The sequence below is a fragment of the Dreissena polymorpha genome, chromosome 1 (genome assembly GCF_020536995.1).
Source record: "Dreissena polymorpha isolate Duluth1 chromosome 1, UMN_Dpol_1.0, whole genome shotgun sequence".
Classification (NCBI taxonomy): Eukaryota; Metazoa; Mollusca; class Bivalvia; order Myida; family Dreissenidae; genus Dreissena; species Dreissena polymorpha.
This window is the reverse complement of record NC_068355.1, coordinates 111,270,826-111,289,897: the sequence shown is the minus strand read 5'-3', so window position 1 is coordinate 111,289,897 and position 19,072 is coordinate 111,270,826. Positions and strand designations below refer to the sequence as shown.

At 35.4% G+C, this 19,072-nt stretch overlaps 1 protein-coding gene across 1 annotated transcript in view; it reads right to left on the bottom strand.

Annotated features, from left to right (window-relative positions):
• LOC127844445 (MAM and LDL-receptor class A domain-containing protein 1-like) overlaps positions 1 to 19,072 on the bottom strand; it is a 146,457-nt gene that overhangs the window by 16,389 nt on the left and 110,996 nt on the right. Inside the window, exons 111-129 of the mRNA XM_052374653.1 lie at positions 18,319 to 18,465; positions 17,703 to 18,047; positions 16,984 to 17,381; positions 15,861 to 16,089; positions 14,290 to 14,549; positions 13,525 to 13,612; positions 11,551 to 11,667; positions 9,693 to 9,836; positions 9,153 to 9,278; positions 8,440 to 8,570; positions 7,511 to 7,595; positions 5,831 to 5,950; positions 4,988 to 5,247; positions 4,411 to 4,575; positions 3,730 to 3,820; positions 3,177 to 3,326; positions 2,528 to 2,662; positions 1,319 to 1,450; positions 519 to 770 (exon numbers count right to left, since the gene is read on the bottom strand). Coding sequence (XP_052230613.1) covers positions 519 to 770; positions 1,319 to 1,450; positions 2,528 to 2,662; positions 3,177 to 3,326; positions 3,730 to 3,820; positions 4,411 to 4,575; positions 4,988 to 5,247; positions 5,831 to 5,950; positions 7,511 to 7,595; positions 8,440 to 8,570; positions 9,153 to 9,278; positions 9,693 to 9,836; positions 11,551 to 11,667; positions 13,525 to 13,612; positions 14,290 to 14,549; positions 15,861 to 16,089; positions 16,984 to 17,381; positions 17,703 to 18,047; positions 18,319 to 18,465 — 3,375 coding nt within the window. The remainder of the gene's footprint in view (positions 1 to 518; positions 771 to 1,318; positions 1,451 to 2,527; positions 2,663 to 3,176; positions 3,327 to 3,729; positions 3,821 to 4,410; positions 4,576 to 4,987; positions 5,248 to 5,830; positions 5,951 to 7,510; positions 7,596 to 8,439; positions 8,571 to 9,152; positions 9,279 to 9,692; positions 9,837 to 11,550; positions 11,668 to 13,524; positions 13,613 to 14,289; positions 14,550 to 15,860; positions 16,090 to 16,983; positions 17,382 to 17,702; positions 18,048 to 18,318; positions 18,466 to 19,072) is intronic.

The following is a 19,072-nucleotide window of genomic DNA, read 5'->3' as shown; positions in this document are numbered from 1 at the left end:
AAGTCTCTAACATAAGAATTGTGTTGTTGTTAATTTTACTTAATTTTATTTTCATTTTGAATTGGTTGTTTACATTACTCGTTTTTAAGGAAAAGGGTGAAAAACTCAAAAGCTTTATCTAATGTCAATATTTTAGACCATTTATTTTAACTTTGACATTCTTGGTCATTTTAAACAAGAAATAATATGTATTTTAACTTGTACATACAATAAAGATCAAATCATTAACCCTTTCCATAGGTAGAAAAGTAAAAACGGCTATGTGCAACCAGCATAAAACCAAACAGCCTGCAAGTAACTCACAGTCTGTTTGGGTTTTATGCTGTTTGCTGCTCATCAGTATCTAAGAATTTGAAATGAAGCCTTAAAATAAATTTGAATCTAGTTAGAAAGGTATTTTATTAAATTAAATTTTCTAAGGCATTACAAAGGTGTAAAAATACGTATCTAAGTGGTCAAGAGTTAAGTTGAAACTAAGGAATCTCTCACTAAGATAAACAATTAACATTATCACAAACTTGAGTTTGTATCCACAGCAATGGCATTGCAGTTGATGAAAGTCACATCGTCAATGGCCATATCGGAGTTTGGTATGCCCTGGAGAATGGAGCGGTCAGGGAGAGCTTCAAACTGTATGCGGTATCCGGCCACCAGCTGACCGATGTCTGCTGTGGCCTGCTGCCAGCCGTTACCCTGGTTACCTGTCTTGCTCCAGATGTAGGTCTTGTCTGTGGAGATGTTGGCGTTCTGGACCAGAACCCGAATGTTGCCTGCGAAAAAAACAGACACGTAGAAGACTCCCTTTTATAAATTACTATCACTCGCTGTTTTTTTTTTGTTAATCTCAATAACAAAAACTTGATAGAAAAGATACATTCAAAAGTTGCTTTTGGTAAAAGAGTTTCTTTTATATCTTACTATTACTTACCTTATTCTTGCACATCTTGATTGAAAAATACTTAAATAATTCTAGTTATGTGAAATAGTACAAATTTATTTCTTCAAGATTGTTTGCTCTACATGTAACCAAAATAAATGAATAAATAGGTAGATCTAATTCAGGAAATAAGCAGTGTACAAGAAGTATAATTATTTTTTCCCTATATTTAAGAATGTTTGCACTTGGTTAGTTTTGTTCTCACATTTTGTTTGGGGCAGTTAAAGGTATCATGTTGAAACTTAAAATGAATGTAGATCTAATAGAGAGAGAATCAATTCAAGTTTCGTACCCTACTATTGGAGTAATTGTCTTCATAAACACATCAACCTAAGTACAAAGATTACCAGTAAAATCCACATTTTTCATCATGTTTCTTACCAGCATTTACTCCAAACATGTGATAGTAGAACTGGACTTGGCAGCTCGGACCAGTTGGTCCTAGAACGGGCGTGGTGACCAGAGCTCGAGAGAAGAACTGACCAGAACTGCCTTCAACCAACAGGTAGTGGCCTGCAACCATGGAAACAATATTAGCCTAGCTCTGTGTAAACGGGGCTTATTGCATAAAAGTAAAGTGTTGTCCCTGATAAGTCTGTTGCATAAGCGTAAAGTGTTGTCCTAGATTAGTCTGTTGCATAAAAGTAAAGTGTTGTCCCTGATTAGTCTGTTGCATAAAAGTAAAGTGTTGTCCTAGTTAGTCTGTTGCATAAAAGTAAAGTGTTGTCCTAGATTAGTCTGTTGCATAAAAGTAAAGTGTTGTCCCTGATAAGTCTGTTGCATAAAAGTAAAGTGTTGTCCTAGATTAGTCTGTTGCATAAAAGTAAAGTGTTGTCCCTGATTAGTCTGTTGCATAAAAGTAAAGTGTTGTCCTAGATTAGTCTGTTGCATAAAAGTAAAGTGTTGTCCTAGATTAGTCTGTTGCATAAACGTAAAGTGTTGTCCCTGATTAGTCTGTTGCATAAAAGTAAAGTGTTGTCCTAGTTAGTCTGTTGCATAAAAGTGAAGTGTTGTCCTAGATTAGTCTGTTGCATAAAAGTAAAGTGTTGTCCCTGATTAGTCTGTTGTATAAACGTAAAGTGTTGTCCCTGATAAGTCTGTTGCATAAAAGTAAAGTGTTGTCCCTGATTAGTCTGTTGCATAAACGTAAAGTGTTGTCCCTGATTAGTCTGTTGCATAAAAGTAAAGTGTTGTCCTAGATTAGTCTGTTGCATAAAAGTAAAGTGTTGTCCTAGATTAGTCTGTTGCATAAAAGTAAAGTGTTGTCCCTGATAAGTCTGTTGCATAAAAGTAAAGTGTTGTCCTAGATTAGTCTGTTGCATAAACGTAAAGTGTTGTCCCTGATTAGTCTGTTGCATAAAAGTAAAGTGTTGTCCTAGATTAGTCTGTTGCATAAAAGTAAAGTGTTGTCCCTGATAAGTCTGTTGCATAAAAGTAAAGTGTTGTCCCTGATTAGTCTGTTGCATAAAAGTAAAGTGTTGTCCCTGATTAGTCTGTACAATATGTACAGTCTTATCAGGAACAACATTTTCTGCCTGAACTTGTTTTCACCAAGAAGAGACTTCCTTTAAACTAAAAAAAACAACCTACCAGTTGTGTTTGCAAGAGTGTGATCTGTATTGGGTCCCCCTGTTCCTGGGGAGTTGCCTTGGAACACGTGGAAATTGTAGCGTCCAGAGCTGATATCTGTCCAGCCGCAGGGCCCATTCTCGAAGTTACAGGTACCTGTTTATATAGGAACAAATCAAGTCTAAGCAGGAAGTGTCATCCCTGATAAGCCTGTATGGACTGCACAGGCTAATCTTGAACGACACTTCTTGCACAAGCAATAATATGTTAATATAGAAACAACAAAGTTTAACCTTTATTTGAATTGCACCATTCCAAAAAAAATTACCAAAGGTAAATATGCTTACTTTATTTTAATAATTTTTGTATCGAGATATTACCCAAAAATATTTTTGGACTTTTTGAACTTGTTTTAAGAATCTAAATGACATTAGATAACAAACATCTTACATTCAAATTCTGTCCAAAGCAACAAAGATGTTGAAATATCAAAAAAAAAAAATTAAGAAGAGATTTTATTTACAATTATGCTTCTCCCTTTTCTTCAAAGTAAAAATGGCTGTATGCAGCCTCCATAAAACCATAAAAGCCTGCGAGTTACTAACAGTCTGTTCAGGTTTAATAATGTTGGCTTTTTGTCAGTATCTCAGGGTTGAAAATGAACACGTACCACACATGGACTCATCAGAGCCGTCAGTACAGTCCTGGCTGAAGTCACACACGTTGGTCTGAGACACACACCCTCCGGACTGGCAAATAAAGAAACCCGGGCCACATGGATTGGCAGTCGTGGAAACAGGCACTCCAGTAGGCAAAGACTCTGAAAAAATTGCAGTCTTCAAGCTAACAACAAGCTTACTTATTCAGTGCAAGAGAAACTAAATTAAGCCTTGTATTGGGAAAACTGGGCTTTATTCACATGCATAAAGTGTCGTCCCAGATAAGCCTGTGCAGTCTTCATAGACTAATAAGGAACAGCCCTGTCTGCTTTAATGTAATTTTTCAATATAAAGGAAGTCTCTCCTAAATAAAAATCTGGTCTCGGCGGAAAATGTCATCCCTGATTAGCCTGTGCAGACTGCAAAGGCTAATCTAGGACAGCAGTTTACGCACATCCATTTAGCCCAGTTTTCCCAGAACGAGTCTCAATTCTACTTCAGAGCTTTGGAATAAAACAATTTAAGTACAGAGCAAAAATGATAGAATTCAGTAAAATGCATTACGTGTTGAACGTGTGCAGCCAGGGGTCATTGAAAGGTCGTCAATGGCAATGTCACCAAGGTAACCATTTCCAACAACTCCCTCAATGACAATCTGTAAACATATGGAACATGGAAATCTTAGGAAAGAACCAGTATAGGTGTTTTTACAAATGTAAACTACATGAAAATATATCTGGTAGCTCGATCATTAATAAAATAAGTGCATATTGGAAAGTTTTGGTATTATCTTTTTTCATGGGCTTGAAATTGAATCTAAAGCAATAAATTGGTAAGGTCATGTGTGTTTTTTTCAAGTGAATTCCCAGAGCAGGGCACTTTTTTCTTACACTTAAATAAAAACATACATGTCAAATGAAAGGTATTTATTGTACAGAACTTTCGCATGTGAACTTTTGCATACAATTTACCAAAAATTACTGCACTATTTTAAAAAAAAGTCAAGCGGGCATGGCAACATAAGGTTTTGCCAGCCCTGTTCACAGTCCTTTCTTTCACAGAAACAGGTCAAAATGGCTAAATTCAAACAGCATAAAACCAAAAACAGCTGGTGAGTAACTTGCTTTCTGTTCAGATTTGTATACTGTTTACTGCTTATCAGTATCTTATGATTGGAAATGAAGACTTTAAAACTTGAGTCAAAGTGTTTTTTTGAGTGGTGAAGGGTTACCCTTCTATACCTACCTGGAAGGATTGTGACTCAAATATCTGTATGTCCACACGCTCAAAGAAGTCTCCCACATTACCAGATCTCTGCCATACTTGCTTGAGTTGGCCAAGAGCGGAATTCTTTGTGTAGACATTAAGTGACCCGATTGTTGGTCCAAACATGTGATAGTACATTCGAAGCTGAAAAGATGGTATTTCAAAAGTATTTACTTCTTTCTGGAATGTTGGAAAAAGCTTTCTAAAGCAGTACAAAAACACAATGTAAAACAAGCTGACTTTGGTATTACAAGTAAACAATTTTTTTTTAAATCTCAACATTTTTTAATTAATAAGCATTCGATGACACAAGGGTTTTCTAAAAATTCTTATCTTAAAGGAATTATTGAGAAAAAAATGGAATTTACTATGGTGTAATGAAGGACAATTTAAATGTATGAAGGTTTGGAGACTCTTTGCATTATATATATTTGGGGAAAAGATTTAGATAAGAAAATAGAGATGCATTTTGAAATGAATTACACTTTACAGAAGAAGTTTACATCCAATTTTGAACGAGACACACACAAAAATTCACACACAAAAACCAACTCACAATACATTGACCTCCAACAGAGCCATTGGTTGATAGGAAGGGGGTGCTGACAAGCCTAGCACGTTGACCTGGTCTCCTTGGCGCCGAGGTCTCAATGTACAGATAGTGGCCAGCCGAGGTTCCAGTCGTGTGGTCTCGAGAGGGCCCTGTCCCTGCAGATGCAGTTTTGTCTGTTGCTCTTGTCCAGTCAAAATCATCCGTTTGGTCTTGTGCCCAGTCGCACAAACTTGTTTCGAAGTTGCACCGCAAGGGGTTGCCATCTAAGGAAAGAAACAATTTCTTATTACAAGGAAAATTACTAATTTAAAGCAAAAAAACTTTACATTACATAAAACATGTTTAAATGTTAGCAAATGCAGTTGAAAATTGTGTAACTGTGTAAATGAGGTACAAGTAGTTAATATACATATGCTGCAATTATACATTTAAAACAACTTGCATTTTATGAATACCAAATATAACACAAAAAAAGGATCTGACTGAAACCAAATTTCTTGGATTTCTAAATTAGGTAAAGCAACCATATATAATGCAAAGAAAATAACGTCCATTTTTATGCAAATCTTTACAAACAAAGTAGCTATTTCAGTTGGTATGAAGATATAATTATATCACAATAGTTGGTTTCTCATTACTATGAACGGATTACCATAAAAACAATTATATAAATAAAGGTCATCCGGCTGTTAACATTTGAAGCTACTAAAACAAGACGGAAACATGAACTAAATGTATAAGTATGTTTCTGCAGATGCATTTAAACAACTTATCTATACATAAATAAGTATTGATACAATATCATCATTCAAAATATTTTCTTTTTGAAAAAAACAAACAACTGACCACATTGGGCCTCATCACTGTTATCTCCACAGTCGTCAGTAAAGTCACACACACTTGATGAGGGCACACAGGCTTTACGAGCGCAGGTGAAGTAGGTGGGTGGGCACGAGGGCTGTACACCTGTGTGAGGGAGAATGTGTGAGTCAATCAACATCATACAAGAGCATGCTGGTAACAATCTACATCAATCAAGAGCATACTTGTAAAAATCAGCAGAGATGAGGGCTATACAACTGAGAAAGGGAAGAATGTATGGGCCAATTAACAGGCTTATAGATAATACCCATGTGAATCATAATAATATAAAAGACTGGTGTCATGTAACCAGTAACACTTTATAAGATAATGAATGTTAATCAACATAATAAATTATGAGAGCATGTTTGTGTTAATCAACATCATATGAAAGCATGTGTGTGTTAATCAACATCATATGAAAGCATGTGTGTGTTAATTAACATCATAGGAGTGCATGTGTGTGTTAATCATCATAATATGAGAGCATGTGTGTGTTAATCAACATGATATGAGAGCATGTATGTGTTAATCAACATGACATGAGAGCATGTGTGTGTGAATTAACATCATAGGAGTGCATGTTTGTGTTAATCAACATTATGTGAGAGCATGTGTGTGTTCATCAACATGATATGAGAGCATGTGTGTGTTAATCAACATCATATGAAAGCATGTGTGTGTAAATCAACATGATATGAGAACATGTGTGTGTTAATCAACATCATATGAAAGCATGTGTGTGTAAATCAACATGATATGAGAACATGTGTGTAAATCAACATCATATGAGAGCATGTGTGTGTTAATCAACATCATATGAGAGCATGTGTGTGTTAATCAACATCACATGAGAGCATGTGTGTATTAATCAACATCATATGAGAGCATGTGTGTTAATCAACATCACATAAGAGCATATGTGTTTAAATCAACATCATATGAAAGCATGTGTGTATTACCGGTAATCAACATCATATGAGAGCATGTGTGTGTTAATCAACATCATATCTGAGCATGTGTGTGTTAATCAACATCATTGGAGAGCATGTGTGTGTCAATCAGCATCATATGAGAGCATGTGTGTGTTAATCAACATCACATATGAGCATATGTGTTTTAATCAACATCATAGGAAAGCATGTGTGTTAATCAACATCATATGAGAGCATGTGTGTGTAAATCAACATCATATGAGAACATGTGTGTGTAAATCAACATCACACGACAGCATGTGTGTGCTAATCAACATCATATGAGAGCATGTGTGTGTTAATCAACATCATATGAGAGCATGTGTGTGTTTATCAACATCATGTGAGAGCATGTGTGTGTTAATCAACATCATATCAGAGCATGTGTGTGAGTTAATCAACATCATATGAGAGCATGTGTGTGAGTTAATCAACATAATAATAGAGAAAATATGTGTGTGTGCGTTAATCAACATCATATGAGAGCGATGTGTGTTAATCAACACCATATTAGAACAGTGACAAAGAGATATGTAGTGGAAACTTTGTTGTTATAACTGGTCAACTGCTTTATGTTATTTAAGGTTTTCGTTAAAATTGTAGTTGCAGATGCCCCCAAAATGATAACATTCATTAAGAAAATAATTGACAGACATATTTGTTGTTTTTAATATTGTATGAAGACACTTGCTTGGGAAGTTGCAGTTGATGAGCTGCACATCGTCAATGGCAACGTCACCCCTTACACTGAAGGACTTGTATCCTTGAAATTTCATCTGAAATTTACAAACCATAGCATTAATAAAATGCACCTGCATAAAAGCATATTTAGCCTATTGCATAAACAGAATGATACCTAATCAAAACCCCAAAACAACAAAGCAGTCCAAAGACAGCTCCTTTAACAGTTCTTTTGATTTGATAGTATAGTGTACATTTTCTGTTAATCACTGACAATTACATATTTGAAGTTTAATATCTATGATAGTTATATAGCATATGTAAACTTAAAGATAAAAATATACTTACTAAAACAAGTAATAAGACCATGCCAAGGTACTAAATTTCCAACTATTTACAAATGAATTTTGTTGAATTAATTCCAATTTGAAATGAATATCTGCCACTTGGCTACTTACACACACGTACTAACATAACAATACATCCATCCAAAGTGAGGTAATCAAGAGGAAAAACTTTTTTTTAGTAAGTTACATTGACCCCACCAGATCAGCCTGTAATCTACCCACTCACAAAATTCCAGCACAAGATCACCATTCTTACTGAAATAATTAAGTGAACACTTTTCATATATTTTCTGCAACAATGACCTTTATCCAACTTGTAACCTGAAGATAGGACTGTATGTCAGCTAGAAATTAGTCAGATGCAGATGGATGGGTGTGTAGAACAGCTCATTTTATTGAATTGTCGGGCTTAAAACATTATACATTTAGACACTTACATTAAAGAATATTTAACATATATTCCCACATAAAATATTGATTTTATGCCGATAAAAGATTAAATATAATTGATTTTATTTTCAGCTGCATAAAAACTTATATAAGCATGACGCAAATTTCTGTTTCACAGCTCCAATGATTTCACATTGTTTACCTGGAATGGCTGATTGATTCTGCCAACGTTTACAGTTGCTAGGGTCCATCTGTTGCCCGGGGAGACATGCTGTTCCCAGATAACTGTGTCTTTCATGTTCACACGGATAGCCACCCGCAGATAGCCGATGCCTAAAGACGGAATATTTTAATCTTGTTTGAGAAAACTTCACTTAATGCATATGTGATGTCATCCCAGATTAGCTGTGCAGTCTTCACAGGTTAATCAGGGGCAACATTTTCTGACTTTATGTTATTTATCCTTTCAACATGATTTTTATTGATTTCATGCAAACCTGTTTGACATTTCAATAAAAAAACTGATTTGTAATAAAGGGTTTAACCTGAGCCATTGAGATGGCAGCAAAACTGGATCTAAAGGGTTAACAATCCCTATTTAACCCACCTGCACAATGGAGATGATAGTAGAACTGCATCTTAAGGGTTAACAAGGCCTTATTAAACCCACCTTTGCGATTAAGATGATAGTAGAACTGGACCTAAAGGATTAAACCGAACAGCACAATTGAGGTGATAGAAGAACTGAACCTAAAGGGTTTAACTAACCTATGCCATTGAGATGGTAGTAGAACTGAACCTAAAGGGTTTAACTTACCTATGCCATTGAGATGGTAGTAGAACTGGACCTAAAGGGTTTAACTAACCTATGCCATTGAGATGGTAGTAACACTGAACCTAAAGGGTTTAACTAACCTATGCCATTGAGATGGTAGTAGAACTGGAGTTGGCAGGAGGAGCTGGATGCCTGCAGGGTGGGGCCAATCAGCTGAGCCAGCGTGCCAAAGGTGCCAACATTAGTGTCCACATACATGTAGTGGCCTGAAATGTTTGTCAAGGCTTAAGGGTTGCATAACAAATAATATTTAACTTAAGCATAAATATATGTATATGATTTAATTTAGAGTTAACATTCAATTTTCTATATTATTCAGACCTTCTTACCCATCCCATTCCTTTTATAACTTATACATTCCATTTCCATTACAAAAATTATACCCAACCATTCTGTTTCTTATAGTTATAAATCATACCTTACTTTATAATGAATACCTTTATTAAATGTTCTGTGCAAATGATACCTAAGTATTCCATTTCTTATATAAAATAAAGCTACACTCTTTTCCTAAACAATTTACACCACCCATTGTCCATTTCCTAAATTAACTATACGTACACTCCATTATCTATATATCAGACTACCCATAATCCATTTTGTATGTAATGTAGACCTACCAATTCCATTTCCAATTGTGTGATCAAAAGTCGGTCCCTTTGCCAAATTGCCAGCATACGATCCGTTATTTCCTATACCCCATTGCTGGGAGCCTGAGCTTATGTCAGCCCAGCCGCATTGACCCTGCTCAAAACTGCAATCACCTGATGACACAGATTTATTCAAGTCAATGGAAAAGCTTAAAATAACAAATAAAAGCTTCCTTAATCAGATCAATTTAAATGCTTTGATATTTCCAGATGAAAAATTGTGCTTATTTGTTGCTTCAGAGACAGCAGTAGTCAGTTTTGGATTTGTTTGTAAATAATACGCTTGTAATTTTAAGTATGTTTCTGCGTATGATGTAATACTTAGTATGTTTCAGCTGTATGATGTAATACTTAGTATGTTTCAGCTGTATGATGTAATACTTAGTATGTTTCAGCTGTATGATGTAATACTTAGTATGTTTCAGCTGTATGATGTAATACTTAGTATGTTTCAGCTGTATGATGTAATACTTAGTATGTTTCAGCTGTATGATGTAATATTTAGTATGTTTCAGCTGTATGATGTAATACTTAGTATGTTTCAGCTGTATGATGTAATATTTAGTATGTTTCAGCTGTATGATGTAATACTTAGTATGTTTCAGCTGTATGATGTAATATTTAGTATGTTTCAGCTGTATGATGTAATATTTAGTATGTTTCAGCTGTATGATGTAATATTTAGTATGTTTCAGCTGTATGATGTAATATTTAGTATGTTTCAGCTGTATGATGTAATATTTAGTATGTTTCAGCTGTATGATGTAATATTTAGTATGTTTCAGCTGTATGATGTAATACTTAGTATGTTTCAGCTGTATGATGTAATATTTAGTATGTTTCAGCTGTATGATGTAATATTTAGTATGTTTCAGCTGTATGATGTAATATTTAGTATGTTTCAGCTGTATGATGTAATATTTAGTATGTTTCAGCTGTATGATGTAATACTTAGTATGTTTCAGCTGTATGATGTAATACTTAGTATGTTTCAGCTGTATGATGTAATACTTAGTATGTTTCAGCTGTATGATGTAATACTTAGTATGTTTCAGCTGTATGATGTAATACTTAGTATGTTTCAGCTGTATGATGTAATACTTAGTATGTTTCAGCTGTATGATGTAATATTTAGTATGTTTCAGCTGTATGATGTAATACTTAGTATGTTTCAGCTGTATGATGTAATATTTAGTATGTTTCAGCTGTATGATGTAATACTTAGTATGTTTCAGCTGTATGATGTAATATTTAGTATGTTTCAGCTGTATGATGTAATATTTAGTATGTTTCAGCTGTATGATGTAATATTTAGTATGTTTCAGCTGTATGATGTAATATTTAGTATGTTTCAGCTGTATGATGTAATATTTAGTATGTTTCAGCTGTATGATGTAATATTTAGTATGTTTCAGCTGTATGATGTAATATTTAGTATGTTTCAGCTGTATGATGTAATACTTAGTATGTTTCAGCTGTATGATGTAATATTTAGTATGTTTCAGCTGTATGATGTAATACTTAGTATGTTTCAGCTGTATGAGCCGTATTCAAGGTATACTGAGCTTAATGCATGTGCATAAAGTGTTTTCACAGATTTGTCTGTGGGGTTGACACAGACTAATCATGGAAGACACTTTACACACATGCATTTAGCCCAGTTTACCAGCACATTGCTTATAAAATAAATAAAATTATCCCCAGGAATTTCAATGTTTAACTGACATTAAAGGTTGTAAAACCTAAAATATATCAATTTAATTTTGTGTACAGTACTGTTCAACTACTGTAACACAACTATTTTTATTATTTTAGTTATAAAGCCTACCGCAGTTCATTTCATCATTGAAGTTAGGACAGTCTGATTTGAAGTCACATTGCTGAGTGACACTAATCTTAGTGTGGTTCTGGTCACCACAGTCCACCGTTTTGTTGTTGAAGTTCACTGAAATCAAGAGAAAACATCTTCAAGTTTTCAAGACCAAATTCAGGCTTATGAATGCACATATTCATTTGACAATCAAATATTTAAAAAGTATCATTATATATAAAGACAAATAAACGTAAGAGTAGGAAAAAGAAATGTTGTGTACTAGCAAAGTCCGTTTTATATATGTAAGAATGTTTCATCAGATAAATATAAGGTATTTTGAATGACATCCATTCCGTTTTACATTGCATGGTAAGGCGCAAATATTATCCAAATATAAACAAGAGTGCCAAAATGTCGCAAGATATGCCCGTTTTAAGGCTTTTGACAACTTGAAAACTTTACCATGACCCATATTTGAACTTGACCTACATATCATCTAGACACAACTTCTGACCAAAGTTGGTGAAGATCTAATGAAAACTACTTTAATTAGAGAGCGGACACCATGCTAAATGCTTGAAATGCACAAAGTGACTTCGTGACCCAGTTTTGAACTTGGCATAACCCATATTTAAACTTGACCTACATGTAGATATTGTCAAGACACAACTTCTGACCAAATTTGGTGAAGATCGGATGAAAACTACTTCAATTAGAGAGCGGACACCATGCTAAATGCTTGAAATGGTTTAAGTGACCCTGTGACCTAGTTTTTGACCCAGCATGACCCATATTTAAACTTGACCTAAATATTTTCTAGATACAACTTCTGACCAAGTTTGGCGATTATCGGATGAAAACTACTTGAATTAGAGAGCGAAAACCATGCTAAATGCTTGAAATGCACTAAGTGACCCTGTGACCTAGTTTTTGACCCGGCATGACCCATATTTGAACTTGACCTAGATATTGTCTAGATACAACTTCTGACCAAGTTTGGTGAAGATCAGATAAAAGCTATTTGAATTAGAGAGCAGAAACTGCTGTGGACGCCGTCCGCCCGACCACCCACCCACCCGCCCGCCCGCCACCAAGGTGAAACTATAATACGTCCCGTTTTTTTAAAAACGGGCGTATAAAAAAGATACAATAAATGCCTACACTGAAAACATTTTATAATCAACTAGCCTAGTAAATATTAATAATGCATTAAATATTACATAGAGTTTTGTTCAAAACATAAATTATCCCTGCACAGATTTGTCAGCTATCTTCAAGGGCATAAAACTCAGGAATGTGTGGATTAATGGGAATGTATTGCACATCTACATGTCTTTGTGATAACATATTGGAGGTTTTGATTAAATTGCTTGCTACATTTTATGATGAACCACTGACTGACCGATAAACATTCTGACCAACAGAGTGCACCCCTCTCAAAACAACCCATGCTTTAAACCTGCCCAGACAAATATCAGTTATGGATTAAACTTTATAACAACTGCCATGTCATATGAAATAAGGCCTTATGCAATATCCTGCTGCTCAGTTCGGTCAGGTTCTCCGCTGTCTACTATAAAGTCATACAAGCTGGTGTTGTCTCATAACCTGGTCACATAACTCCTATAACATAGTTTAACCCATCACACTCAAAAACAAATTGCAAATGTCTATATGCAACCAGCATTTAACCAGAACAGCTGGCAAGTAACAAGCATTCTGTTTAAGTTTTATGCTGTTTGCTGCTCATCAGTATATTAGGATCAGAAATAAAGAATTTAAAGCTTTAATCTTGTAAGAAAGGTCTTTAATTTATTTTAACTTTAACTGTTCAAGGCTTCATTTCTAATCCTTAGATACTGGTGAACAGCAAACAGCATAAAATCTGAACAGACTGCGAGTAACTCCCAGGCTGTTCTTGTTTTATGCTGTTTGCACGTAGCCTTTTTCACTTTGCTTCTGACTGGGAATGGGTTAATTTCCACCTACCCAAGCTACATGCATATGGGTTTAGCTGGAAGTCATCCACAGCAATATCTCCTGTGAAGCCTGTCCCCACACTGGCTGACACCAACAGCTGCAAATGAAATGTCAATAACCCTTTAATAGAAGGATGAATCCTGCAATTTTATTCTTAGACAGGCAAATTGTGAATATTTGTTTTCAGAAGTTCATCTTATTTATATTAAGGGAGTAATATATATGCTTCATGATGTGATCAGAATTAAATATAATGATTATAATACACCATATTCTTATAGACTAAAGAAGCAAAAGGAAATGTGAACACTACTTGCTGCTTAATAACATTTTTATATCTTGCTTATTTAACTTCAACTCTGAAACAAATGGGTCTAGGAAAAGCAATTGCATTAGAAAAGAACAACTAAATACAACACACTGCATTTGGTGTTATTTAGGTCGCCTTCATCGCATCAAGAAAACTTCTCTGGACAGGACACAAGAATAATTAATAATATAAACACCTGACGTATTGTTTTGGAAACTAAAACATGAGATCAATAAGCAACAGCTTACATATCCTAATGCATGTGCCTAAAGTGCAATCCCAGATTAGCCTGTGCAGTACACACAGGTCTAATCAGGGACAACACTTTTCATTATAATTATATTTTTCTTTTAAAGGTAGTATCTTTTAAATGAAAACCCAGTCAGGGCAGAAAGTGTCATCTCTGATTAGCTTGTGCGGACTTCACAGGCTAATCTGGAAGAACACTTTACACACATTCTTACATGGAATGTTCCTGGGGTGTTGCCGAAGTCGACAGCTGCCTGTTTCCAGATGCTCCCCTGCTCCCCAGAGAGGCTCCAGATCTGGTTCTGGCCAACATCCTGTGCCTCATAGCTGACATTGAGGGACCCCACTGTGTCCCCGTGCATGAAGTACCAGAAGGTAAAGCAGTAGTTGTTGAGGTTCTGGAGCTCCTGCGATTGGACGATGGCCACGTCGCCTTGACGACGTGGGGCGCTAGTCTCGATGTACAGGAAGTAGCCTTAAAGGAGAGATGGAAGCTTTGAAATGATATGTACTGTCTGGGGTAAATGTCTTTCCGGTTGGTCAAACTTGAACTTAATTTAAGGGAAAGCACCACATGCAATAGTTCTGATGCAAATTTAGTAGTCTAAGAGGAAAGATGGCATCATATAGGAAATAAATAATATGAACTGTGCTCTGGGAAAACAGTGCTTAATTCTTGTTGCCCCAGATTAAACTTCCTACAGGCAGGGACGCCATTTTGCCTTTTCTGGTATTTTTCTTTTAAAGGAAGCATCTCCTCAATGAAAATCCAGTCTAGGTGTAAAATGTCCTTCCTGATTAGCATGTGAAAACTGCACAGGCTCATCTGGGATGACACTATATACACATGCATTACACCCAGTTTTTCCCCAAACGGGACTCATACCTATTGTTTCCAGGAAATGGTCTGCTGCATCGGTCCAATTTGAACCAAATAATACTTGGGTAAGTATTTTGCTGATTGAAATAATTTTAAAAATGTCAAATTTCTGCATAACTGTAACATTATTTTAATATTTGTATAAAGATGCCATAAATAAAAAAAAAACAAATGTGTCACTTTGGAACACCAGGAAAAGCCATATGAAAAACAAAAAAAAAATAATCACAAGACTTTTTTAAAAGCCCATAAACCCTCAAAATTTATGAATATTTCGAACAATATTTTGAAAAATACAGTTAACACGTAAAAAAAACAATGTTCCAAACGATTTTTTTGCAAAATATTAATGGATTCTGAGTATTTATGTTACTTTACAAGGACCATTTCACAGAGTTTGACATGCTTTTAAGTTCGTAATTAAATGCATTAAATTCATAAATTTAAACATTGGAACTAAACAGTTTTAGTATGATATAAAAATAAAATTAAAAAAAAGTAATCCATACCACCATCCTTGCTAACATAACAGTACAAATTGTATTTCTTATTTAAGTTACCCTCTTAATGTCACAAAAAATAACAATAACAACTTGAACTTACAAAATTGTACAATTGTTTTGTGTTTGTGATGTATTATAATTTTCAGGTTTTTAAATTGTGGCAAGATGCATTTTATGGTTATTTAAGAGCATGGTGAGTGTTAAGTTTCACTGTTTCTTAGCAAATAACATAACTGCAAAAAAAATTGCAAATCTGAAACAATTATTTATCAATTTGGTCAATTTATCAAAATGTGAAAAGGTCTAACATATTTATGTTTGTACATATGTGATTTCTACACCAAACATACAAAATAAATAGTTAAAATGTCTTCAGAGATTATGTTTGATCATGCCCTCTCACCAGTTGATGTTGAAAGTGTGTGGTCAACAGTAGGTCCAGTATTCAACGAGGGTGTTCCACCACTCTTTCTAATCCAATCAAACGTGTCGTCTGTCCTCTGCACCCATCCACAAAGGTCGGTCTCAAAGTCACATGTACCAGGTCCAGGACACGCCCCTGACAGGAATGCAACGTCGTCTATGGCAATATCACCTTGGTAACCATAACCAGTTACCCCTTCAAACACAATCTAAACAAAAAAACAACTAACTGATGGGAACTGAAATCAACGGGAAATTTGTTTCAAAGAATAAAGATTAATTGGACAGCTGAAAAAATAATACATTACACACTGATATACTATGTGTTTTAGAGATTTAAAAAGTTAATACATGCTTTTCAGATTAACTATTTATAAGTATTTAAAAAAAAAGGTCTAAACGAGCTTATACATGGTATACTAGTAATGGAACCAAGTTAATGACTGATATATTATGGCACCAATCAAATGATCTTAAAGGGGCCTTTTCACAGATTTTGGCATGTATTGAAGTTTGTCATTATATGCTTTATATTGATAAATGTTAACATTGGGTCTAAAAATCTCCAGTAAAAAAACAAGAATACAATTAAAGAATTAAAAAAAGTAACCCTCAACGGGGCTCGAACCACTGACCCCTGGAGCCATGGAGCAAGTCTACTGCTCTATCCACTAGACCATCCGCTCTCACATCATGTCGCATTTATTTTTTACTTTAAATATGCAATTCTCGTAGTATCAAAAAATACAACGACAACAACAGAATTATTCAATCGTTTCGCATTGCAATGCTTAAAATTTTCAGGTTTTTAAATCGTCAAAAGATGCACATGATGGATATTTTAGAGCATGGTAAATGTTCAATATTACTGTTTCCTCACAAATATCACAACTTCAAGGAAAATTTGCGAATCTGAAACAAGTTTGTTCAATTTTGTCAATTTACCAAAGCATGAAAAGGCTCCTTTAAAAGCAATATTCTTGACTTATTTTCTCCAATCTCCAACACCATTATAGCATATGTTTGTATAAATCTTATTGTACAAAAACAATAAAATATTGATATTTTTTGTTCAAATCTTGCAGTCAGGTGGCAGATTGTACCTGGAAGGCAGTAGATGTCTGCACAGTGACCTGAGCCTTGAGCCAGCGGTTGCCTTGGTTACCATACAGGTTCCAGATTGCAGTTCCCAAAGAGGTGGGCGTACCAGCGTACACATTGAGCTGGCCGATATTGAGACCATACATGTGATACCAGAATGTCAGACAGCGGTTGTTGATTGGTGGATACGTCTTGCTGATGAGCCTTGCCTTGTCTCCTTGCCGACGGGGAGCAGACGTCTCTATGTACATGTAGTGGCCCGTCGCAGTGCTGAAAGTGTGGTCAGCTGTGGGGCCTGAGTTTGCGGTGCTCGTTGAGCCAGAGTTCCACGTCCAGTCGAAGTCATCGTTCAACATTTGCTGGAAACCGCAGAGGCCTGAATCCTCAAAGTCGCAGGATACTGAAACATGTGAGATCGGTAAATTTTAAACATGTTCAAAACCATTAAAGAGGCTTTTTGTAAGTTTTGTTTTCCAACATTTTTAACTATGAAGGGGCATGTTTACTGCAAATATACCGGTAGTAATTCTATATTATGATTTACGAAAAAGGATACATAATTAAATTTGAGAAAAGTTTAGACATAAAACCAACTTAACCTTTTCTTTAAATATTTGAAACTTGATGTCAAAACAAAGCCAACTGTGCTTGACATGTTCAGATTGCAACCTAGATAATTCAAAAAAGAAAAATCCAATAAAATAAAAGCTCTCATGCTCACATGGTGGAGGGCAAGCTCCATCTGTCACCGTGACATCATCAAGAGCAATATCGCCTTGGTAACCGTTTCCACGGAGAGCCTCAAACACAACCTGCTGATTGGACAGGGTGTTCAGCTCCAACTGAGCATACTGCCACACGTCCCCCTTGGTGCCAGACCGAGTCCAGACGACAGGCCCGAGGTTTGAGCCCGATTTCAGGTACACAGAGAGGCGATTTACATCTGCGCCATACATATGGTACCAGAACAGCACGCAGGCTGGGCCGGAAGTGCTCACTGTGGGTGTGAGGATGCGAGCTGAGTCGTTGGGGTTGTGGGTTGAGGTCTCGATGTAAATGTAGTAGCCTGAAATAAGATATTGAACGCTTAGTTACAAATCCTATGCCTATGACTTTTACCTTGATTGCAGCAAAGCCTATGACTTATTAAAGCACTCTAGAGTCCTGCTAGAAACCAGTACTCAGTATGTATTGAGCCATATTTTCCCCAAGGCAAACTCATATTATTAAAAAATGTCACAATTATGGCAAGCCGCTTTGATTATTAACACAAAATCATATCAATAAGAGACTAATTATCTTCTCTATACAATAAAGAGACCTTTGGTAATGCTAACCGTTTGTGCTCTGTGTTGTGTGATCAAAGCGAGGCCCCGTGTTGGCAGTGGCTGTTGGGCCTTTCTGTCTCGTCCAATCAAACTGGTCCGACTGATCTTGTGTAAAGCCACAAAAGCCACTTTCAAACGTACACTGGGTGACGGGAGCTGAAAATTGTTGGAAATAAAATGAGGAATGCTTAGCAAGTTAAAAAGTAAATACATGACTTAAATATATACCATGTGTATTAGTGATTAAAAAAGATACAACTTGACTGACATATGATATGTGTTATGGTGAATGTAAAAAGTTAACACATGACTAATATAAATATGGTAGGTTCTTGTTGAGTCGTGGGTTCTTTTTGAAAATCTCTTGAAATCCCTTGCTAGAACATTCTGACATGATGCAGTTTGTTTTGCATTTTTTATTAACACAGTCACCATTGTTTTGCTGATCAATAATGTGACAATAACAGGTTAATATTGTAATTCACCATAAATCTATACTTTGTTATCAAATATGTCCTCCTTCATGTATTGTTCATATATTGTTGACTAACACATATACTTTATGTGAATCCGTGATAATACATGAAATAAAATTGTACTCAACCTTCTCCTCATAAAGATTTTTGAAAAACACAGAATGTGACATAGCTGTTAAAACAGTATGATGTTAGAAAACATTTTTTAAATAGACAACAAACATAGTTAATAAACCAAACTTTCTTGGTCTCAAATTCCAGAACCATTTTAGTGATTATAAAGCATT